Below are 25,871 nucleotides of genomic sequence, written 5' to 3'. Positions count from 1 at the left end.
TTTTTGTGTGGCTGTCTTCTTTTTTTGCTCCCCTTCCCCCAAAATACCTTCTCTCCTAAATGTGGAAATTGCTTATTTTATCTTTTTTGGCTATTGGTCTTGGGTGGACACCTGGCTCTTGCCAGGCCAATTAACAGTCTGTGCTGGAAATTTCAACTTTGGGACTGAGAGTTCATCTCTCTTTGGATGCCTGTAGCATCCAAAAGTTCAGAAGTACTCAGTGGCCATGTTTTCTGCTAATTAAACCTAAAAAATGGAAAAGTCTAGTTATAAAAGAAAGAGAAAATGAAGATGTGCAGAGAAGCTGGACCCAGTTAGGAAATTGTGTGCTCAATCCCAGCTCTTCTTTGAGTCCAGTCACATCCTTGTCTTCAAGTCCAGCGAGACAAGTCAGACTCCTTACATTAAAATCCCCATTACAGGCTGGTTCAGACTGAGTTTCAGATACTGCACCTAAGTCTGTCCTAATCCCACTGCATATGGCAACTTGGCAGTTTAACCACAATCTACCTTGCTAGCTTCACTTCCGTGTTCTGACCACACCTCCATTCTATCATATACTCACACTGACCTAGCAGTCACTCCCCCCAAATTCAACTCCACCCTTGAGCCCTGCAGTGCATTCACCTGGGATGACTTTATTCCTTCTCATTTACATGGAGAATGCCTCACATTTACCCTGAGATGCTGCAAAAATGCTTCCACTCATTGTGAAGCTTTTTGATTATCTACTGCTCCCATATCCAAGTCAAAAGACCACTCCATTCTCTGTGGCTCACTGTCCTTTGTATATGCTTCTTTGATTACACTGATCACATTATATTGTAGAATTCCTATTTGTTCATATACTGTTTTTTAAGTTCTTCAAGGACAGTGTCTATGTAGCTCCACTAACACAAATAGAGAACACATGACCCATACTTGATAAATGTTTGATAAATCAGGTTATTCCAACAAACCAAATGCATTCGCCCTTGCCACACGGGCTGTAGCAAATGTGCTCCCAAAAGACATGACCAACTTCTTGTCTTAATATCTGATTAAGAAAGCAGTCTTTCATGAATAATGTCAATTTTTGTGTTTGAACACAACAAGGGTAACTTATACGTAAACCAGGCGGAGCAGAATCAACATCAGAGGCCCCCACATCCCTAATCCTATGGGGTCTAAATCAGTAACTACAATCTTATACCTGAGATGTAGTTTGTTCTCTTTTCTCATACTTTTTATAGTTATTCATTCTGTTAAATGCTTTTACTTCTAAATACACATCAACCCCTCTTGCATCATTTGCTTTTTGCACCAAAGTATTCTAAAACAAGTTGGATTACTAAACCACACAAATGCAAAAGCTATGTTATCAGCTACTTTTAATACTCTGTTGAGTTTTTTTCCTGAAGTTCTTATATACATTTAACCTCAAATGTACGTGAAAAAATAAATTTCCAATGGGTTGGGGCTTCTTGTTGTTTTTAAGTGTATCAGATATATAACATTATCTGGAAACCAGGAGGAAAAAAAGATTGTTTTATTTTATACTCTACCCAGTAACCAAACAAAGGAAATAAAACACAATTTCTTTGCTAAGCTGGTTTATTGAACTTCATGGGGGAAATGTAACAGTGACACTATTCCACAACAAAATTATTTAACTTTAGATTTCATGAGGAAACATGTATTTGCAATATACTTTCAATAATGCAGTTATTAATAGCTAACTATATTAGAATCTGGGGTAGTTTCCTTTGGTGTTCTCAAATTAAGACTTTTCCAAAACATGTCTGATATTTTAATTATTTTCAATTAAAGGTCATAGTTTAAATAAATTCTGCAGATTTTTAAAATGTGTGATTTGTTCCTTAAAAATTAATAATTGGTTGTTAGATAGCTATCATTTTGGAAGTGATCTGCAACAGTCAATGAACTGTTTTATAAATATTTTAAGATATTGAAAGCTTTATCCCCATTCAACTGGTAGGTTCTTTTTAAAAATAAGAACATACATATAAAAAATTAAAACAAATTGTTACAAATAAGATACAAATATTTTTAAACTAATAAATATTAAAGTTAAAAAATAAGTCCTTTCACAGAACTGTGAAGGATACTACTAATTCCTTACAAAAAGAAATAAAGTTACTCTTTTTAAAACCATAATAACAGTAATAAAAAACCATAAATGTGCTTGGAAAGTCTATAAACTTTCTTCCCCAACTTTAGAAAATATTTTGAAAAGCAATAAACAGATTCCCTTCTTAAAAAAAAAAAAGTTGTTACATCCATCACAGTTACTACAGCTGTCACTGTTTTATTACAAAAATAGTTATAAATCAAGGTTAATTTCCATACAAGTAAAACAATTTTTAATTTTTAATTCCAGCATGATTAAGTAAAATGATCTCCCTAAATGCAAATAAAGCCAATTTGAGTTCTAATACTTAAAATGGAATAATCACTTCCTATAATTATTATTTTCAGTTAGTTCATTTAATAGAATTACCTTGTCTTTATATTTAAATTATCCAGTTAGGACCACCATGATGATTAAACAAAAATCTTAAACTAAATTAGATTACATTTTTAATTGATTTTCCACATTCTGAAAATACTTTAAGTACAATAATCTTTTGGCTTAATTTCCTCCAAAATTATTAAGGACAGCAATCTATCAAAATTAGTGAATGTGAACACTTTGGTTAAAAGTCATGGCTTACATTCCATTTACGTAAATAGTTTAATATGTAAGCTTGTTATATTTTATGTGCAAAGACTTAAATTCAAAATAAAAGTAGGTTAAAAAACTTTTGAAATATTATTTCCATCACTGAAGGACAGACATTTTTCAATATCTAATTTATTTTTCATACTGAGGAGGAACAGCTTCTTGTGACCATAAAATTTAGATATCTTAAAAATTGATACAACACAATACTATTACAGAAATATATGTACACTAATAGCAATTAGAGTTGTGCCTTCACAGCTACAATCCAAATGCAAATTCATTTGTTAACTTGGCAGTTAGTAATTAAATTTATTGGAGTTGAAGGGAGAGCAAGAGATACCATACCAGATACACTGCTTGAAATTACTAAAGGCCAAGTAAGAATAGGTCTCCTGTGTTAGCTAGAAGCTATGTTTACCTATTTTCCCCCAAGTTACAACTCTTCATATGCTTTCAGTTAGTTTTACACTGTTTAAATATACCAAAATAAAATATAAAGCACCTATGTCACTTTATTTGCCTTAAAATCTGACTTATTTTTGCATATTTTAATAGGATTTAGTAAGAAAGCAATTCAACCGGGTATGGTGGCTCACACCTGTAATCCCAGCACTTTGGGAAGCTGAGGTGGGTGGATCATGAGATCAAGAGATTGAGAACATCCTGATCAACATGGTGAAACCCTGTCTATACTAAAAATACAAAATTTAGCTGGGCGTGGTAGCACAGGCCTGTAGTCCCAGCTACCCGGGAGGCTGAGGCAGGAGAATCACTTGAACCTGGGAAGTGGAGGTTGCAGTGAGCTGAAATCGCGCCACTGCACTCCAGCCTGGAGACAGCGAGACTCCGTCTCAAAAAAAAAAAAAAAAAAGGCAACTCAAATAACTCTTTTAAAAATAACAATGATTTTTGTAGATCTGATAAATATTAATTAGAAAATCAAACATCTAGAACTCTTGGAAAAGTCATTCTTTATGGACTGGGAACCAGGAAATATTCTGTGCCTTCTTATCCCACTGGAACTAAAGTGTTAGCTCTAAAACATATCAATAATAACAAAACTAAATATGTTAGTAAAACAAAGAAAGGCCAGATGCAGTGGTGAGTACCTACAGTCCCAGTCACTGGGGAGGCTGAGGTGGGAGGATTGCTTGAGCCCAGGAGCTCAAGGCCAGCCTGGGAAACATAGCAAGACCCTGTCTCTACCAAAAAACAAAAAAGGTACTCTGGAGAGAGGCAAATACCAGTTGTTACCCTATTAAGAACACTTCCCATTTAAAGGACATACTATTAGGTGTGTGCTAAACCTTTAATATTTTATTCCAATCCTAGGAACACAACATGGAACGGTTACTGATTCTTTACATTCCATCATGTTCTTGTTTGAAGCTTCCTTCATTGGGCTCCAGATGGACAGATGTTCAGATTCATCCTATCTTTGCTTCATTTTCAATCTCACCTGAAAACCAACTTTTCCTGTGTTGTCACAGTGACAAACTTAAGTAGATACAAAATACAAAAGCGTGACAATGACAAACAGCAAAGTGTCAAGATGACCCATTACAGTTGAGATTAAATCTTATGACTTATTACTGTCATACTTGAAAAGTATTTCTTTAGCCAAAATTAGATAATACAATAAAGACTGTTATTTAGCACCAGCACGTCGTTGCAGGCTTTGGTTCGGGCTTCAGGATAATTTCATTATCAGGGGGTTGACTAAGCATTAATGGTTTGTGGCTCTTAAGCTTATGAGCCAAGGTCATAAATATAGCTTCCACGTGGTCATTATCATTGGGGTTTTTAGCAGACGTTTCAAACAAAGGCATACTGTGTGTGTCAGCAAATTTTTGTGCCAAGTCTGTGGGTACCTGAATGGCACTTCTCAAATCACATTTATTTCCAACAAGAATCCGTGGTATATCATTGGCTAGCAAATGTTGCTTGCATTCTTCTATCCAAGATGGTAGGCTATGAAAACTAGCCATGTTGGTCATATCATACACGAAGACAACAGCATGTACATTTCTGTAGTAGTGCTGAACCATGCTCTTTCTGAATCGTTCTTGTCCTGCTGTGTCCCATAGCTGGATCTAAAAATGGGAAGAAAAAGAAGAAAACTGAAAATCTCATTCAAATTATACATATCAAGAAATGTAATCATCTTGCACTGTCTTTATTATCTCTTCACTTAAAATATTTTGATTTCTCCCTTCCATAATGTCTTTTCAGTGTTACCTATGGGATCCAGACTTCATGATACCAGTTACCTCATAATTAAATTATAATACAAGTGTCGGAACAAATATTTCAACACAGGATTTTCTAAATTTCTGTAAATCCAATTTGTTTAAATAAAATTATACCTCAAAATTTTATTTTAAAATGTTGAGAAAAACATAACAGGTGTTAACATGTTAAGCATTTAGTTCCTGTAAATTTGGTTACTATATACTCCTCTTTATCTTTCACTAGTCTAATTTAAAATATTAAACCTAGGAAAGATGTTGTTATGAGATCCAGCCTCCAAACAAACATACATGTATGTGCATGTCTATGAAATCCAGGCCCCCTTGAAAATTTAAGAAGGCTAGAAAAAAAGCAAGAATAAAAATACTCAACATACAATTAAAATGCTTAAAACTATAGATGTCAAAACTTACTACAAAGCTACAGTAATCAAGACTGTGAAACTGGCCTAAGATTAAACACATAAATCAATGGAACAAAACTGTGGATCCAGAAATGAACCCATGTATCTATAGTCAACTGATTTTTAACAAGATTACCAAAACAATGCAACAGCAGGAAAGATTAGTCATTTCAATAAATGGTGCTGGACAACATGCAAAAAATGAGGCTGGATCCCTACCTCACACCATATATAAAAACTTAACTCAAAATGGATCAAAGACCTAAATTTAAGAGCTAAAACTTTAATTCTTTGTAACTCTGGATTAGGCAATGGTTTCTTAGATATGATATCTAAAGCACAAGCAACCAAAGAAAAAAATAAACTGGACTTCATCAAAATTAAAAATATTTGTGCAGCCAGGTGTAGTGGCTCAGCACTTTGGGAGTCCAAGGCATCAGGGTCACCTGAACTCAGGAGTTTAAGACCAGCCTGAACAAATAAAATTGGAGGGTGGAGCAAGATGGCAGAATAGAAAGCTCCACCTATCATGCCCCCAACAAGTTAGTACTATCTACACAGGAAAAAAAAAAAAAAAAAAAACTTCATGAGAACCAAAAATCAGGTGAGCACTCATAGTACCTAGTTTTAACTTCATATTGCTGAAAAAGGAACTGAAGAGATAGAAAAAACAGTCCTGAATTGCCGACACCCACTCCCTGCACCCCCAGCAGCAGCAGTGTGGTACAGAGAACTTCTCTGGGCACTGGGAAAAAGAGAACACAGCAACTGTGAGGCATTGAACTCAGTTCTGTCCTGTTAGAGCAAAAAGGAAAACCGGACCAAACTCAGCTGATGTCTACCCACAGAGGGAACATTTAACCCAGCCCCAGCCAAAGGGGAACCACCAATCCCAGCAGTCCAAACATGAGTTCCCACAAACCTTGCCCTCTGTGTCTCCAAGTAAACTTGAAAGGCAGTCTAGGCCACAAGCACTGCAATTCTGAGGCAAGTCTTAGTGCTAAACTAGGCCTAGAGACAGTGGCCTGAGGCAGGCAGGAGACATACTAAGACTCCAGCTGGGGCAGCCAAGGGAGTGCTGCCATCACCCCTTCCCTAACCCCAGGCTGCACAGCTCACAGCTCCAAAAAAGACCACTTCCTTCCATTTGAGGAGGAAAGGAGAGAAGATGAGAGGACAGGACAGGAGAGGGAAGAGTGGGGACGATACTGTCTTGATATTAGATACTAGCTCAGCCATAGCAGGATAGAGCACTGGTCAGTTGTGAGGTCCTCATTCCAGGCCTTAGCTCCTAGATGACATTTCTAAGTACATCTTGGGCAGAAGGGAACCTGCTGCCTTGAAGGAAAAAACCCAATCCTGGCAGCATTCATCACTGCTAAATGAAGAGCCCCTGGGCCCTGAAAAACCAGCAGCCATACCCAGGCACTATATTGACAGCCTTGGGTGAACCTCTGAGACTTGCTGACTGCAAGTGAGACTCAGCACGTAATTAGCTGTGGCGGCTATAGGGCAAAACTCCTGCTTGAGAAAAGCAGAGGCAAAAGTAAAGGGGACTTTGTCTTGTACCTTAAGTACCAGCATGGACACAGGGGGGCCTGTGGGGTCCCAGATTTCAGGACTTGACTCTTGGACAGCATTTTTGGACCTGCCCTGGGCCAGAGGGGACCCCACTACTCTGAAGGGTAAGGCCCAGGCCAGGCAGCATTCATGACAACCTGACTTAAGAGCCCTTGGACCTTAAGGGAACACTGGTGGTAGTCTGGCAGTACTCCTCATGGCCTAGGGTGGCAGTGGCTACAAGTGGGAAGCTCCTCTCCTTGGAAAGGGGAGGGAAGAGTGGGAAGGATTGTGACATGCAGTTTGAGTGCCAGCTCAGCCACAGTACAACAGAACACCAAGTGGACCTCTAAGATTTTTAACTCTAGTCCCTGACTTCTGGAAGGCACTTCTTGACCAATCTAAGACTTAGGGAAACTTGCCACGCTGAAGAGATGGACACAGGCCTGGCTGGCTTTGCCACCTGCTGATTGTAGAGTCCTAGGGCCTTGAGTGAACACAGGCAGTAGCAAGGGAGTGGTTACAGCAGGCCTTGGGTGAGACACAGTGCTATGCTGGCTTCAGGTCTAGTGCAGTCTAGACCTAGTGCAGAGGCAAAAGTAAAGGGGACTTTGACCTAGTGCAGTCATAGTGGTGGTGCTCACAGGGGTGCTTATGTCACTCCACTCTCAGTATTAGGTGGCTTAGAACAGAGAGAGAGAAAGAGAGACTCTGTATGTTTGGAAGAAAGGGAAGGGAGCAAGCATCTCTGCCTGGTTGAGAATTCTCCTGAATGTTGTCTAAGACCATCAAGGTGGTACCTCTACAAGTCTTCAAGGACCACAGTGTTACTGGGCTTAGGGTAACACCTAAGGCAGATACAGCTTAGATCATGACACTTAAGTCCTTTCAAATGCCTGAAAAGCCTTCCCAAGAAGGACAGCTACAAATAAGCCCAGACAGTGAAGACCTAACCCTTCATTGTCCAGACACAGAAGAATATCTACTAGCATCAACATCATCTAGGAAAACATGACCTCACCAAATAAACTAAATAAGGCACCAGGGACCAATCCTGGAGAAACACATATGTGACCTTTCAGAAGAGGATTCAAAATAGCTGTTTTGAAGAAATTCAAGATAACACAGAGAAGGAATTCAGAACACTACCAGATAAATTCAACGAAGAGATTCTTGAAGAATGCATCAGAGTCCTTTAACAGAAGAACTGATCAAGCAGAAGAAAGAATAAGCAAGCTTGAAGACAGGCTAATTGAAAATACACAGAAGAGACAAAAGAAAAAAGAATAAAAAATAAGAAAGCATGCCTACAGGATCTAGAAAATGGCCTCAAAAGGGCAAATCTAAGAGCTACTGGCCTTAAAGAGAAGGTAGAGAAAGAGACAGAGATGGAAAGTTTATTCAAAGGGATAATACAAAAAACTTCCCAAACCTAGAAGAAGATATCAAAATTCAGTATAAGAAAGTTATAGAACGCCAAACAGATTTAACCCAAATAAGACTACCTGAAGGCATTTAATAAGCAAACTCCCAAAGGTCAAGAATAAAGAAAGGATCCTAAAAGCAGCAAGAGAAAAGAAACAAATAACATACAATGGAGCTCCAATAGGTCTGGAAGCAGATGTTTCAATGGAAACCTCACAGGCCAGGACAGACTGGCATGATATATTTCCAACTGCTGAAGAAAAAAACCTTTTACCCTAGAATAGTATATCTGGCAAAAATATTCAAACATGAAGGAGAAATAAAGACTTTCCCAGACAAACAAAAGCTGAGGGGTTTCATCAATACCAGACCTCTGCTACAAGAAATGCTAAAGGCAGCACTTCAATCAGAAAGAAAAGGACATTAACGAGCAATATATAATCACCCAAAGATACAAAATTCACTGGTAATAATAAGTACACAGAAAAACACAGAATATTATAACACTGTAACTGTGGCGTGTAAAATACTCTTATCCTAAGTAGAAAGACTAAATGATGAACCAATCAAAAATAATAACTATGATGACTTTTCAAGACATAATCAATACAATAAGATACAAACAGAAACAAGAAAAAGTTAAAAAGTGGGAAGGATGAAGTTAAGGCACACAGTTTCTATTAGTTTTTTGTTTGTTTATATAAAGAGTGTTAACCTGTTATCAGGTGATATGGTTTGACTGTGTCCCCACCCAAATCTCAACTTGAATTCCCATGTGTTGTGGAAGGGACCCTGTGGGAAGTAACAGAATCATGGGGGCAAGTATTTCCTGTGCTGTTGTCATGACAGCGAGTAAGTCTCAAGAGATCTGATGGTTTTAAAAAGGGGAGTTCCCTGCACCAGCTCTCTTCTCTTGTCTGCTGCCATGTGAGACATGGCTTTCACTTTCTGCCTTGATTGTAAAGGCCTCCCCAGCCACATGGAACTGTAAGTCCAATAAACTTGTTTCTTTTTTAAATTGCCCAGTCTCAGGTCTTTATCAGCACCACAAAAATGGACTAATACATCAGGTTAAAATAATGGGTTATAAGATAGTATTTGCAAGCATCATGGTAACCTCAAGCCAAAAAATATACAATGGATACACAAATAATAAAAAGCAAGAAACTAAATCATATCACCAGAGAAAATTACCTTCACTCGAGGAAGACAGGAAGGAAAGAAAGAAGGAAGGAAGACTATAAAACAACCAGAAAACAAATAACAAAATAACAGAAGTAAAATAAAATACCTACGGATTAACCAAGAAGTTAAAGATCTCTACAATGAAAACTATAAAACATTGATGAAAGAAATTAAAGCGTACACACACAAATATGGAAAAATATTCCATGTCAATGGATTGGAAAAATCAACATTGTTAAAAAATGTCCATAGTACCAGATTAATTTACAGACTCAATGCAATCTCTATTAAAATACCAGTGACATTCTTCACAGAAATAGAAAAAACAATCCGAAAATTTATATGGAACCACAAAAGACCCAGAATAACTCAAACTCTCCTAAGCAAAAAGAACAAAACTGGAGGAATCACATTACCTACCTTCAAATTGTACTTCAGATCTGTAGTAACCAAAACAGCACAATACTGGCATAAAAGCAGACATGTAGACCAATGCAACAGAATAGAGAATGCAGACACAAATCCACACACCTACAGTGAACTAATTTTTGACAAAGTTGCCAAGAACACACTGGGGAAAAGACAGTCTCTTCAATAAATGGTGCTGGCAAAACTGGGTATTCACATGTAAAAGAATGAAACTAGACCCCTATCTGTCGCCATATACAAAAATCAAATCAAAATGCATTAAAGGCTTAAACCTAAGACCTCAAACTATGAAACTACTACAAGAAAATATTGGGGAAAATCTTCAGGACACTGGTCTGGGCAAAGAGTTCTTTAGCATTACCCCACAAGCACAGACAACCAAAGCTAACATGGACAGTGGAATCATAATCAAGTTAAAAAGCTGCTGCACAGCAAAGTAAATAAAAAGGTGAAGAGACAACCCACAGAATGGAAGAAAATATTTGCAAACTACCCCTCTGATAAGGGATTAATAACCAGAATATATTAGGAGCTCAAATTCTATAGCAAAAAATCTAATAATCTAATAAAAAATGCGCAAAAGATTTGAACAGACATTTCTCAAAAGAAGACATACAAATGGCAAACAAGTATATGAGAAGGTGCTCAACATCAACAATCAGAGAGATACAAATCAAAACTACCATGAGATATCATCTCATTCCAGTTACAATGGCTTGTATCTAAAAGACAGGCAATAACAAATGCTGGGGAGGATGTAGAGAAAAGGGAATCCTCCTACACTGTTGGTGGGAATGTAAATTAGTACAACCACTATGGAGAACAGTTTGGAGGTTCCTCAAAAAACTCAAAATGGAGCTACAATATGATCCAGCAATCCCACTGCTGGGTATATACCACAAAGAAAGGAAATTAGTATATCAAAGAGATATCTGGACTCTTATGTTTTTTGCAGCACTATTTATAACAGCTAAGATCTGGAACCAACCTAAATGTCCATCAACAGATGAATATATAAAGAAAATGTGGTACATACGCATGATGGAGTACTATTCAGCCATAAAAAAAGAATGAGATCCAGTCATTTCCAACATCATAGATGGAACTGGAGATCATTATGTTAAATGAAATAAGCCAGACAGAGAAAGACAAACATCACATGTTCTCACTTATTTGTGGGATCTAAAAATCAAATCAACTGACTTCATGAACATAGAGAGTAGAAAGATGGTTACCAGAGGCTGGGAAGGGTAGTGGGGTTTCAGGGTAGGGGAGATGGGGATGGTTAATGGGTACAAAAAAAATAGAAAGTATAAATAAGACCTACTATTTGATAGGCAATAGGGTGACTATAGTCAATAATAATTGTATATTTTTTAATAACTTAAATAATGTAATTTTTTTTTTTTTTTTTTTTTTGAGACAGGACATTGCTCTATTGCCTAGGCTGGAGTGCAGCAGCACGATCTCAGCTCACTGCTGCCTCGACCTCCTGGGCTCAAGGAATCCTCCTGCCTCAATCACCTGAGTAGCTGGGACTACAGGTGCAAGCCAACATACACAGCTAATTTTTTTTTTTGTAGAGATGGGTTTTTGCCATGTTGGCCAGCTGGTCTAAACTCCTCAGCTCAAGTGACCTGCCTGCTTCAGCCTCCCAAAGTGCTGGGATTACAGGCATGACCCACTGCATCTGACTTGAATTGTTTGTAACTCAAAGGATAAATACTTGAGGGAATGAATACTCCATTCTCCATGACAGGCTTATTTCACATTGCATGCCTGTATCAAAACATATAATGTACCCGATAAATATATACACCTATTATGTAGCCACAAAAACTTTTTTAAAAGTTTTAAAAATGAAATCAAAATGTTGTTTCATTAAAAAAACAAACAAAACAAAACAAAACAAAAACCAGTCTGAACAACATAGGGAGACCCTGTCTCTTAAAAAAAAAAAAAATTCCTGGGGGTGGGCAGAGAGCCAGGCACAGTGGCTCGTCCCTGTAATTCCAGCACTTTGGAAGGCCAAGGCAGGCGGATCACATGAGTCCAGGAGTTCATGGCCAGCCTGGCCAACATGGTGAAACCCCATCTCTACTAATAATACAAAAATCAGCCAGGTGTGGTGGCAGGTGTCTGTAGTCCCAGCTACTCGAGAGGTTGAGGTGGGAGAATCACTTGAGCCTGGGAGACAGAGGCTGCAGTGAGCTGAGATCATGCCACTGCACTGCAGTCTGGGTGACAGAGCAAGACCCTGCCCCCCCAAAAAAAAAAAAAAAAGTTTGTGCTTCTAAGGACACTATCAAAGTGAAGAGACAACTCACAGAATGGGAGAAAATATCTGCAAATAAAATATACCTGAGACCAGGCATGGTGGCTCAAGCCTGTAATCCCAGCGCTTTGGGAGGCTGAGGCGGGCAGACTGCCTGAGTTCAGGAGTTCCTTAAGACCAGCCTGGTCAACAGGGTGAAACCCCGTCTCCACCAACAATACAAAAAATTAGCAGGGCATGGTGCATGTGCCTGTAGTCCCAGCTACTTGGGAGTCTGAGGCACAAGATTCGCTTGAACCCGGGAGGTGGAGGTTGCAGTGAGCTGAGATCGCGTCACTGCACTCCAGCCTGGGTGACAGAACAAGACTATGTCTCAAAAACAAAAAACAAACAAACAAACAGAAAACAAAAAAAGGAAAAGACCCTTGAAATTCTATATTTAGCATTTAGAAAGATATTTTGGTAATAAATTGGATGACCTATATAAAAGCTATCCAAGGGAACTAGAGCTAATTTTTTTCTCTTTTAATAACATTTTCTGTAACTCAGATGTTCAAACACCACTTCATCAATGAAAAATGACTTACAATGTTTTAAGCAAATTATATTCACAAGATCAAAAATAAAAAGCACACAAAAAGGAAATATACCAAAATATTAACAATGGTTGTCTCCAAGGTGATTTCTCCCTTTATTTCTACTTTTCTATTTTCCTTAACAGACATGCATGTCATTTATAAAAACAAACTAAAAAAAAAAAAAATGATTACACAGAATTTAGACCTGCCTCAAAGAACTGTGGATGTCCTCAAGAAATGTAAGCGGTAATGACAAATGTTAACCCCAGGCCGGGTGCAATGACTCACACTTGTAATCCCAGCACTTAGGGAGCTTGAGGTGCGAGGATTACTTGAGCTCTGGAGTTTGAAACCAGCTTGGGCAACACACTGAGATCCTGTCTCTACCAGCTTGGGCAACACAGTGAGACCTTGTCTCTACTTTGTTTCTACCAGTAAGACTCTGTCTCTTTAAAAAAAAAAAAAAAAGTTAGCTGGGAGTGGTGGCATGCACCTGTGCTTCCAGTTACTTGGGAGGCTGAGATGGGAGGATCACTTGAGCCCAGGAGATCAAGGCTGTAGTGAGCCATAATCGTGCCACTGCACTCTAGCCTGGGCGACAGAGTGAGACCTTGTCTCCAAAAAAAAAAGAAGAAGTTTTAACCTTAAGAAAACCCTTTGTTTTTAGATGAGACTGACTAAACAATATTGCTCTTCCTATTCCCTATTTAATAAATGGTGCTGGGAAAACTGGCTAGCCATATGTAGAAAGCTGAAACTGGATCCTTTCCTTACACCTTACACAAAAGTTAATTCAAGATGGATTAAAGACTTAAATGTTAGACCTAAAACCATAAAAACCCTAGAAGAAAACCTAAGCAATACCATTCAGGACATAGGCATGGACAAGGACTTCATTACTAAAACACCAAAAGCAAAAGCCAAAATAGACCAATGGGATCTAATTAAACTAAAGAGATTCTGCACAGCAAAAGAAACTACCATGAGAGTGAAAAGGCAACTTGCAGAATGGGAGAAAATTTTTGCAATCTACCCATCTGACAAAGGGCTAATATCCAGAATCTACAAAGAAACAAATTTACAAGAAAAAATCAAGCAACCCCATCAAAAAGTGGGCAAAGGATATGAACAGACACTTCTCAAAAGAAGACATTTAAGCAGCCAACAGACACATGAAAAAATGCTCATCATCACTGGCCATCACAGAAATGCCAATCAAAACCACAATGAGATACCATCTCACACCAGTTAGAATGGCGATCATTAAAAAGTCAGGAAACGAGATGCTGGAAAGGATGTGGAGAAATAGGAACACTTTTACACTGTTGGTGGGACTATAAACTAGTTCAACCATTGTGGAAGACAGTGTGGTCATCCCTCAAGGATCCAGAACTAGAAATACCATCTGACCCAGCCATCCTATTACCGGGTATATCCTCAAAGAATTATAAACCATGCTACACTATAAAGACACATGCACACATATGTTTATTGCGGCACTATTCACAATAGCAAAGACTTGGAACCAACCTAAATGTCCATCAATGACAGACTGGATTGCGAAAATGTGGCACATATACACCATGGAATACTATGCAGCCATAAAAAAGGATGAGTTCATGTCCTTTGTAGGGACATGGATGAAGCTGAATAAAACCATCATTCAGAGCAAACTATTGCAAGGACAGAAAACCAAACACCACATGTTCTCACTCATAGGTGGGAACTGAACAATGAGAACACTTGGACACAGGGTGGGGAACATCACACACCGGGGTCTGTCGTGGGGTGGGGGGAGGGGGGAGGGATAGCATTAGGAGAAATACCTAATGTAAATGACGAATTAATGGGTGCAGCACACCAACATGGCACATGTATACGTATGTAACAAACCTGCACATTGTGCACATGTACCCTAGAATGTAAAGTATAATAAATAAAACAAAAACAAAAAAAAATTCCTCTTCCCATCAATCCTGTTCAAAATTCTATGCTTTCTAATCATATCAAGTCTTCCAGAACAGAGAGGTATGAAATTATCCCTTTTTTATTTTTATTTTTTTGAGACGGGGTCTCACTCAGCTCCCCCAGGCTGGAATGCAGTGGCACAATCATGGATCATTGCAGCCTCCACCTACCAGGCTCAATCTTCCTGCCTCAGCCTCCCAAGTAGCTGGGACCACAGGGGAGTGTCACCAGGCCCAGCTATGCTTTTAATTTTTTGTAGAGACTGGGCCGGGGGGTCGCACTAGGTTGCCCAGGCTGGTCTCAAACTCCTGGGCTCAAATGATCCTCCTGCCTTGGCCTTCCAAAGCTTTGGGATTATAGTCATGAGCCATCATGCTCAACCTGAAATAACTCTTTACACTTTACTGGAGAGCCATAAAAGTAACTAACAATTGATGAGGCATTTACAAAGGAATATTTAAAAAGCTTCAAAATTTCTCCCACGGAATAACTAAATGATGGGAAGGCTTAGGGCTACTGCTGCCTGCTGCCTTCCAGGCCTGCACACTGAGATGAGGAGACAGGAAAGGAGCAGCAAGAGACCCAGCCATTACAGGACAGGACAACTGATTAAAAACTGTTGGTCATAAAAGGCTAGAGAAAACTTTGAAGGAGACAGACAGACAGACAGTAGGCAAAAAGCAAAGCCTAGAAAATTCTTGAGGAGGCCGGGCGCGGTGGCTCAAGCCTGTAATCCCAGCACTTTGGGAGGCCGAGACGGGCGGATCACGAGGTCAGGAGATCGAGACCATCCTGGCTAACACGGTGAAACCCCGTCTCTACTAAAAATACAAAAAACTAGCTGGGCGAGGTGGCGGGCGCCTGTAGTCCCAGCTGCTCGGGAGGCTGAGGCAGGAGAATGGCGTGAACCGGGGAGGCGGAGCTTGCAGTGAGCTGAGATCCGGCCACTGCACTCCAGTCCGGGCGACAGAGCGAGACACCGCCTCAAAAAAAAAAAAAAAAAAAAAAAAGAAAACTCTTGAGGCTTAGCTATGAGTGGAATGGTTCATGATGTTTAAAAAAGAAGAGAAAATGACACTTTTGGACCCAAGGAAGTGAGATGCTTTCATCTGGTAAATGTTAAATTAGGAAATATTTTCAGAGAAATTTTTCCCAATTTAATACTTAAATATCTTAGGAAAAATGGCTAATATGTGCTCACACCAATCTTATTCCCATTTTAAACATTATAAAGACAACATAATATATACTTGGCCAAGCGCGGTGGCTCATGCCTGTCATCCCAGCACTTTGGGAGGCTGAGGTGGGTGGCCAACATGGTGAAACCCCATTTCTACTAAAAATACAAAAAAATTAGCCAGGCTTGATGGCACACGCCTTTAATCCCAGCTACTGGGGAGGATGAGGCAGGAGAATCGCTTGAACCTGGGAGGCAGAGGTTGTGCTGAACCAACATTGCGCCACTGTACTCCAGCCTGCGCGACAGAGACTCCATCTCAAAAAATATATATATTATTATTTTTTATGACCCTCCCTCTCGCCCAGGCTGGAGTACAGTCAGCACAATCTTGGCTCACTGCAACCTCCACCTCCCGTGCTCAAGTAATCCTCCCACCTCAGCCTCTCGAGTAGCTGGGACAGCAGGAGTGTGTCACCACACCCAGCTAAGTTTTGTGTTTTTTGTAGAGATGGGATTTCTCCATGTTGCCCAGGATGGTCTCGAATTCCTGGGCTCATCTGATCGGCCTCCCAAAGTGCTGAGATTACATGCGTGAGCCATGGCGCCTGGCCCAAATTCTTCATTTTAAAGGCAGGATTCCTTTCAAATAGTCACAAAACTTTGTTACTTGTCTTCTGAGGAAGCTAATATTTATTTATTTTAAAATTTTAACAGGGTTTAAGTGAAAACAGACCAATGTATGAATTGGCAGCACTCAACCAGTAGAGGTTGAGAGAGATTCCAGAAAGCTAAAATTTATTTCAAAGATTTGCCATTTGATTCTGTACACCAGACGCACAAATTTCTACTCCACATACAAAAAGCAAAAAGAGTTCTCTTGAGATGTTGCTAATACCAGTTATGATGTTGTTTTACAACTTAAAATGTTAACAGAAGCTCTTATGTTGTTCTTATATAGATGATCTTTCATGTGAAAGAATAAAAATGTGTTCTTTGAAGAAATAGGGGAGAAGGAAATTTGATCGCTAATTAGAGATGGAAAATTTGGATTAAAACCTTTAACATTTTAAGTCAAGCAAAAAGAGTATTAAATCAATTTAAAGTCAGATCATTTCTCATTTTGGATAATAAAACTACCAAAAGAGCAGTCATGAACAACAATCTACTATTAGGATTTAGCAGTAGCTAGGTTGCCATTTTTGTTAAAACTTGATATTGGAATTTAGAGATTTATGAAGTATTATATAAAGGAAGTATACGTATATATGAATTTTTTTTTTTTTGAGATGGAGTCTTACTTTGTCACCCAGGCTGGAGTGCAGTAGCACGATGTCAGCTCATTGCAACCTCTGCCTCCCAGGTTCAAGTGATGACAGGCATGAGCCACCACGTCCGGTGAAAAATTTTTTTAAATGAAAGATTAATTACAGAATAATAATGGTGATAAGGAAGAGAGCAAGCGGTGAGAGAAAGGACACAGACGCAAGACCTGTATTCCCAGTACAGTTACCAACTTGTATAACTTTGATCCAGTCACTTAGCCTTTCAAGAGGCTGTTTTAATCTTAAAACCTAGGCTAACTTCTGCAACACTATGGGCTCATCTTTTTTTTTTTTTTTCCAATTACTTATTGCCTTAGAGGAAAAAAATACAATTTGGAACGGTAATCTTGGTTATCCATCCTCTCTCCCTATTCTTTCACTCTTTTTCCCCCCCCATTGCCATCTCTCTCCTGAAGGAATAAGCATTTACTCTTAAACTATTAATACTGATTTGGGGCTTAGCACATTCCAAGTATACTCCAGGAACTCTGCTAAATTCTTTACATGCTCTTATTTTAATATATACAACCCTATGTAATAATTACCCAATCTTCGGATAAGGAAATTGAGGTTTAAGTAATTCACCCAAGGCCACAAAATGAGTAAGTCTTAAGGCCAGAATTTAAACCTAGACTACCTGATTCTGTAGAGAATGCATGTTGCTTCTCCAGCCTAACCCTCATTCTCCCTTCTATTAATAGCACCCTGTTTTCCTTGGGAATCAGCCCTCCCCTGCTTTCCATTCACATGAACCACTGGCTCCCAGAGAGGGCGTGTGACCTACGTCTGAACAATCAGAGCATCACACCCCCCACTCCCTGTCACTACCATAGTTTAGGAAATGGGCATGTAGGACTGTAGTTGGAACTGGCAGACAGAGAAATTTACTCCTAGGCTTTTTAGTTATGTGAAACAATAAATTACATTTTGCTTAAACTAATTTTCTTAGAGTCCTCACACAGTCTCCAAAGCAAGAGATCTTGACCACTGATTCCAGAGAAGTAAGTAATTCTCTCTCTTCTCAACACCTCTGAATGTACACACCAATGCTGCCATCTTCCTAAGAAGTGATAGAAGAGAATCATAGGCTTCTGAAATCAGGGTGGAAGAACAATAGGAATTCTGACCTGGTTCCTGGGATCCTTCAGATAGTAGGAAGACCTGGGTCTGTGAAAATGTATATTACTTACACCATGCCAGCCCCAGGACCAAATCCTAGCAATTCAAAGTCTTTTTCAGACCAAACCCAACTGCCCAAAAGTTTCTGAGCTACGAGATCACAAGATTCCTGAGCATTCTTAAGATACCTTAATTGCTCATATTCTTATTCACTGAATTTCAATGCAAATCAAATCAAATCAAGAGAATCAATGTGGTATCTCTCCAACCACCAACACCACATTTTAAGAAATAAAGTATCAATTTGATTCTGTTTTAAGGTAGGGTACAAGGTGACTTCATATAAAGTATTTTTTGACTTATAAACATTAATTTACTTTTAATGAAGATCAACACAGAACAAAAATTAGGATAAGTAACCTAATTGATACTTTATATTTATACAGCATTCACTGAATGTCATCTTCATCACGCTATAAAAAAATTTAACAAAATGTCTACTCTTCTCTCTAGGCATGTTAGCTACATTTTGTTCTATCTGTGCTTCCAAACTTCAACTTCATGTGCATAATTATTTCTCCTGTGTGCCAATCCTCTATTTGTAGCTGCCAATCAGATATTTCCATTTGAATATAGGACCATCTTAATAAACACATGACTAAAACACAATGTTACAGAGTCCGTCCAAATTCAATGTTTCACGTAGTCCCCCTTAGCTCCACTACCTACCTCCCATCACCCAGACTCAACCTCACTCATCTAGTCCTCTGCTTTCTCATCACCAAAAGCCAGTTACTGAAGCCTTTGGCTTTATCTTCAAAATACCTCTTTTATCACCCCTTTATTTTCCCCTGTCACCTCAATTCTGGATTTCCAGAGCACCCTACCAACTGATCTCTCTGCCTCTATATATTCAACACTTTTCCCTGAATACTTACTACGTGGTTTAAGAACTGAACTAGGTTGGGCGCGGTGGCTCACACCTGTAATCCCAGCACTTTGGGAGGCCGAGGCAGGCAGATCACGAGGTCAGGAGTTCTAGACCAGACTGGCCAACATGGTGAAACTCTGTCTCTACTAAAAATACAAAAAATTAACCAGGTGTGGTGGCAGGTGCCTGTAATCCCAGCTACTTGGGAGGCTGAGGCAGGAGAATCGCTTGAAACCAGGAGGCGGAGGTTGCAGTGAGCTGAGACCATGCCACTGCACTCCAGCCTGGGCAACAGAGGAAGACTTTGTCTCAAAAGAAAAAAAAAAAGAACTGAACTAGACATTGGAAGAAGTCTGTGAAATTACCAGACATGGAGTCTGCCCTGAATAAAACTTAGTAAGGGAGGTAAGACAGGTACGTACGAAATGAGACAGAGATCATCTAAACGTTCAGGTAAGGTGCTAAAAGAGTTCATAGAAGGAAGTAGAGTGAAGGTGTGAGGAGACTTTTTTTTTTTCTTAAGAGACAGTGTCTCATTCTCTTGCCCAGGCTGGAGTGCAATGGTGTGATCATGGCTTACTGCAGCCTCCGACTCCTGGGCTCAAGCAATCCTCCTGTCTCAGCCTCCTGAGCAGCTCAGACTACAAGTGCATGACACTGCACTTGGCTAATTTTTTAAAATTTTTGGTGAAGATGGGGCTTCACTAAGTTGCCCAGGCTGGTCTTGAATTTCTGGGCTCAAGTGATCTTTGGCCTCCCAAAGTGCTGGGATTACAGGTGTGAGCCACTGGAATCCGGCTGGCTGCAAGTTTTTTTTGTTTTTGTTTTTGAGATGGGATCTGTTCCTAATAGAAACAACCCCATTAAGAAGGGGGCAAAGGACATGAACAGACACATTTCAAAACAAGACATACCTGTGGCCAAAAAGCATATGAAAAAATGCTCAACATCACTAATCATTAAAGAAATGTAAATCAAAACCACAGTGAGATACTATCTCACACCAGTCAGAATGGCTACTATTAAAAAGTCAAAAAATAACATATGCTGGCAAAATTGCAGAGAAAAGACAACACTGCTGGTGGGAGTGTAAATTAGTTCATCCCCTGCGGAAAGTGGCGTGATTCCTCAAAGAGCTAAAAACAGAATTATCATTTGCCCCAGCAATCCCATTATTGGGTATATACTCAAAGGAACATAAATCATTCTGCCATAAAGACATCTACACACGTATGTTCATTACAGTACTATCTACAATAGCAAAGACATGGAATCAGCCTAAATGCCCATCAGTGGCAGACGGGATAAAGACAATGTGGTATATACATACCATGGAACACTATGCAACCATAAAAAGAACAAGATCATGTCCTTTGCAGCAACATGGAACCGGAGGCTATTATCCTAAGCAAACTAATGCAGGAACAGAAAACCAAATACTGCATGGACACAAAGGCGGGAACAACACACACTGGAGTCTCCTGAAGGGTGGAAGGTGGGAGGAGGAAGATCAGAAAAAATACCTATTGGTACTATGCTTAATATGTGGGTGACAAAATAATCTGTACACCAAAGCCCTGTGACATGAATTTAACCATACAACAAACCTGCACATGTACCCCCAAACCTAAAATAAAAGGGTTAAAGGGAGGGGGGGACAGAGACAGGTTCTGTTGGAGTGGCTCGATCATAGTGCTCTGTACCCTTGAACTCCTGGCCTCAAGCAATGTTCCCACCTCAGCTGGGACTACAGGCACAAGCCACAACACCCAGCTGGAATTTTATAATATAATGGGGAACCACCCAGGGCGCTTGAGTTAGGGGAGATAAATCTCTTTAAAGCACAACATTCATCTGGCATTTCGGCAACAATGTACAAAATAGATTAACTGAGGACTGGGAGAACAGGTGAGCTGCTTCAACTGTTAAGCTGCTCCAACAGTTCAAAGAGAGGTTAAAAAAAGGACTTGAACTAGAATGTAGAAGACAAGACAATTAACAGAAAGTGTGCAGGTGGAAAACCAATTGGACTCAGAGAGCAAAGGAGAGGGGTGACACTACAAGGATAAGAAGGATTACAGCAGTACAACCTAGGTGAATTTTGAATTTCATATGATTTTCATGTGTCATGAAATCTTATGATATTTTCCCTAAACATTAAAAAATGTAAAAAATCATTCTTAGATTGTGGCCATGTAAAAACAGGCAACAGACCATTTTTGACCCTCAAGCATAGTTTGCTAACCCTTGTACTGTATCATAATTCTCTGTGCTTATCAAAATGTCTTCTTTCCAGCAACTACTCATTAAATATTTGTTTTACCAGTGTGGGGAGAGGTCCTGATTATTTTCCTTTAGTTAATATGTTAATATTAACTAAATTGCACTTAACATGGGAAGATTTCATTTCCACTGCTACAAAAAAGTAAGTGACTAAAATGTTCAAGTAGGAACTGCTGACCTCTAATGGGAGGCTGGATTAAATACAACACCAGGCTTTAATAGGTTGGTGTGTGTCTGTCACTGGAAAATGACTGTGCAAAAGGAATACAATTAGTCATGAAGGGGATACACACACGAGGAAGGAGCATAAGGATTACAGTTAGGAGTCTCAATTTAAAAGCGTAATGTATTTTTATTTCAGGATTTTAATTTTATAATTTTATTCGACTTCCGCAATTTCGCAAACAAGATTTTCCTCTTTCAATTACACGCATGTATTGCTTAGGAATGGATTAGCAGATATAGGCTTTCTTACATTTCATAAAACATTTCAACGGATTCTGAAAGGGCACTGTCTTTAAGTCATGCTTTCTGAAAATTTTCTAGTCCATGATTATCAAAACATTTAACACAATATCTCATTTTTATCAAACAAATAATGTCTAGAATGGCATTTTACTAGTAAAGTAACATAGACCTTTCCAGCTTTAAGATGAAAAACTAGGAAAAATGTCATTTTAGATCTGGCTACAATTTTCCAAAGACATAATACGAACATTTCAGCAGCACTTAAGATGTATTACAGGTTAACAGAAAAGCAGCAGAAGCAGCACACAGAATAAAGCTCTTTATATCACTTTTCAGTTTTAGAAAAAAAGGGCACCAAAAAAAATTAAGCTCATGGTTTTAAAAAAAAATGCCCAACATAGTTATGTCTTTTCCTACTATAGAAACCTCAGAACATGTCTGTAGTCATTTCAACCACAATAAAAATCTCTCTCAAGTCTCACCATTGTTGGCACAAATCAATGGCTAGGGCCTTAGAAGAAAAACAATCTCAGTATCCAAGTCCACATCAATATAACAGGTTAGGCTAAAGTTCGGTAGAAATAATCCCCCCAAAAATATTTTCTCCTTGGTCTTCCCAACCAGAATTATCAACTCTGTGCTCCCAGATTTGTCATACCTGTGGTTCTGTCTTATTTATCACTGCCAGCACTCACTTCAGTAGTTAGGTAATTGACTTTATACACTGCACATGCTTTGTATTTTTTCAATACTATTATCTCTTAAATTTGCACCTGATTCGTCTGTGATCTTTAAGTATAAACGGCAACCCAGGAACAGATAAAGGGCCCTCAAATCCCAACTCCTCCCCCACCCTCATTCTCTCCACTTTTGAAAGAATTTCCTACTTGCGTTTTTGTTTTTGTTTTGTTTCTGAAATTTCTCTCCCCTTAGCTGTCTACCTATGCCCTCCACTATCTCTGCTTTCAATTTTGGGTATACAACTGCAGAACTAATGATGGCAAATAGGAAAAATAATGTTAAGCCACCAGGAAAGACAAAGAATCTTTTTAAAGGTACCAACTACGAACCAGGTGCTTCATATATGCCCTCATCTGATCCTCACAGCAGCCTAATAAGGTATTATGATCCCAGTTTTTCAGAAGAAAAAAACAGACTCTGAGAGGTTAAAGAATCTGCCTAAGGTCCATGGTGACCAACTATTTTGGTGTGCTCAATACAGGGAGTCCCTGGGACGTGAGACCCAGTTTCAAAACCTGGACAGTCTTGGGCAAAGTTTGTCACCCTAGTAAGGACACATAGCCCATTCCTACCCTTTCGTAGGTTCAGATTTGAATCCAGGTTAGTTGGGCTCCAAAGCCCACGTACTTCCCAGATTCCTGCTTCTCCCAAACTGAACTCCCTTCGAACTTCAGAAGCTCCATTATTTTTCACCCCAAAGGCTTCTGGGCCAAACCTAATTCTGGTGAAAAATATTTAGCCTTTTATTCTATCTTTTCTTCTGCAAGTATACAAATCTTTCTAAACTCCCTAATACAAAGCACCCCCAAAACCACCACTGAGGGCTCATATGGGACATGAAATACTAATGTGAAAAATTAAAAGACAAAAGCACCAAAAAAAGGTTAATTTCTTTTAACCCTGCTTACTTCACCTCTACCATCATTAGCAGACCCAATGGGGTGGGGGTCGATGATTAGGGAACTGAAAAATAAATTGTTCTTGCCTCAAAGATACGAGGGTAGGAATGTCTGAAGCAAGCCTGTTCTCCCACCACTCCCCACCAAGAGACTGAGGTAAAGATGATCTCGGATTTAAAGCAGTGGTATAAGGCAGGGTAGTTCCACCTATGTTTTAAGGAGTGGCATCAACAGGTGGCATTTAGTGGTGGCTTGCTATGAAGGTGTGTCTAAGGTTTATACCATCAAGAGGCCTAAGCCTTGTCATTGATCCTCATTTCACTGTTACATTCCAACCCCTCAGAACCTCAAACCTGCCCTGGGGCCTATACTACCTTCTCCACTATTACTGTCACTCACTGTCCCCAGTACCAGGGACCATCAATAACGACTTAAAGGGAATAAAGAATTAGAAGCGTGTCTGAGGTGGCATCGTGAGAAATGCTTTTGGCAACCTGGGTAGGAACTATCACATATAGAATATTTCTGCAGGAAAACAGATTTTTCTAAAATCAGTATCATACAGAAACTACTATAGCAAAACTGTATGCAAGAGAATACCTAAGTACTTCCTCAAAGGCAATGAGCTTTACTTCCACAATACCTAAGGCATTGCTCAAATGAATGTTTAATAACTATTACAGATTAAGTGAATTTTCCATGCTAGCGAAATGTCACTGTTTTTCCTTCGTTCATGTTTCACTGACTCCCAGCACATGACACACAGTCAATGGGGTCGGTAGATAAACCCTACACCCTTGAACTCAAAGTGTGGTCCACGGACTAGCTGCACCTGCATCATCCGCGAGATTATCAAATCATAACCTGCATTTTCAACAACTAGATCCCCAAGGAAATCGCATGCACACTGGAGTCTGAAAAACAGTGTCTCAGAAGTTTGCAGTATATGAATCCTTCCAATCCCCAACTCCAATCTCATCAGCATGAGAAAAAAATGGAGCGCGCACACACCGTGCACAGACAGGGCCAGCGACCAGCCCACGGTGAGGCTGGGACACCTGTCATCCCGTCCTCCCCAACAGTTCCCCATCCGCTCACCTTGATCCGCTCCCCATCAATCTCCACCGCTCGTTCTCGGAAATCCACCCCTATCGTGGCCTCGGTGCGGTCAGGGAAGCGGCCAGCGCAGAAGCGGTAGGTCAGGCACGTCTTGCCCACATTGGAGTCGCCGATCACGATTATCTTGAAGATGCGGGAGCGGGCAGGAGGCAAAAACCCGGAGGCCCCTGACACCGCCCCGCTGGACGAAAAGCTTGCCTCGAGCGACGACTCCATCTCCTCAGCCATTCCCCCGACCCGCCCCAAACTGAGGCAGAGGAAAGGAGACACAGAAAGGCTGAGAGATTACGCCACCTCCAGCTCGCGCGCCCAGCCGGCCAGTTCGGCTGCGCAACTTCCCAGGAGCCACCGCCCACCAGCCCCGAGCGCGCCTGCGCACCTTCCCACCCCACCCTCGCCCGCACAGGTGTGGCGCCCGCCCACCCCGCCGCACTGAGCCGCCTGCTCGCGGCCACACGCCACGCGTCACTCGGGCTGGCGCCGGTCTACCTGGGCAGGCGTGGGGCCTGTCAGGGGCTTTACGGCGGCGCGGAAAGCCAGCCTGCCGAGAGGCTGAGCCGAGCGCCCCAGGCCCAACGCCCCGGCTGACCCAGCCCCGCCACGTCCGACGTTCCCGCCCTCTGGAGGAAGCCGCGCAATCACTCCGGGGGCGGGGAGAGACAGACAGCTGAGAGGAAGGAGGGACCATGGGCGCTCTCTCGCGAGAGGGCCTCAGAGCCGCCTTTGACGGGGGCGTGTACCTGGAGAGCGACGGTAAGGATGTCGCCGGGCTCCAGCGTCGGGTCGGTTCCGGCACCGATGTATCGTTTGGTTGCCCCGGAGAGGGGGCAGGTTCCCTCAGCTTGCCGCTGGGGATGTGGCATCGGCTGCCCTCACCACCGCCGCCGCCTCTGTGAACTGCGGGAGTTGGGACGGCGGCCAGGGCTAGATGGGTGGGACGCGAGTCATCGCCGAAAGCCTGCCTGGTGCGGGGCGCACTTGGAGGCGAGCTCTGAGCCGCACTGAGTTTTG

The 25,871-nt window shown here is 40.5% G+C and overlaps 1 protein-coding gene across 1 annotated transcript; it reads right to left on the bottom strand.

Moving 5' to 3' along the window:
- Nucleotides 1-1,578: 1,578 nt before the first annotated feature.
- RAB33B (RAB33B, member RAS oncogene family) lies at nucleotides 1,579-25,500 on the bottom strand. The gene is made up of 3 exons (XM_033215305.1): nucleotides 25,350-25,500; nucleotides 24,840-25,107; nucleotides 1,579-4,818 (listed from the first exon to the last, which is right to left on the bottom strand). Exons 2-3 carry the CDS (start codon nucleotides 25,086-25,088, stop codon nucleotides 4,378-4,380), a joined length of 690 nt encoding a protein of 229 aa, XP_033071196.1. The 5' UTR covers nucleotides 25,089-25,107; nucleotides 25,350-25,500; the 3' UTR covers nucleotides 1,579-4,377.
- Nucleotides 25,501-25,871: the final 371 nt, after the last annotated feature.

Source organism: Trachypithecus francoisi, unplaced genomic scaffold (genome assembly GCF_009764315.1).
Source record: "Trachypithecus francoisi isolate TF-2019V2 unplaced genomic scaffold, Tfra_2.0 Lachesis_group1, whole genome shotgun sequence".
NCBI classification, from domain to species: Eukaryota; Metazoa; Chordata; class Mammalia; order Primates; family Cercopithecidae; genus Trachypithecus; species Trachypithecus francoisi.
This window is presented reverse-complemented; position numbering and strand designations above follow the sequence as displayed.

What these genes read in the sequence shown, in the direction of transcription:
- RAB33B (XM_033215305.1), bottom strand. Translation starts at nt 25,088, where the DNA reads ATGGCTGAGGAGATGGAGTCGTCGCTCGAGGCAAGCTTTTCGTCCAGC. An exon ending in TTGATGGGGAGCGGATCAAG is followed by an intron (nt 4,819 to 24,839) that starts GTGAGCGGATGG and finishes TCCCATTTTTAG; the next exon opens with ATCCAGCTATGGGACACAGC.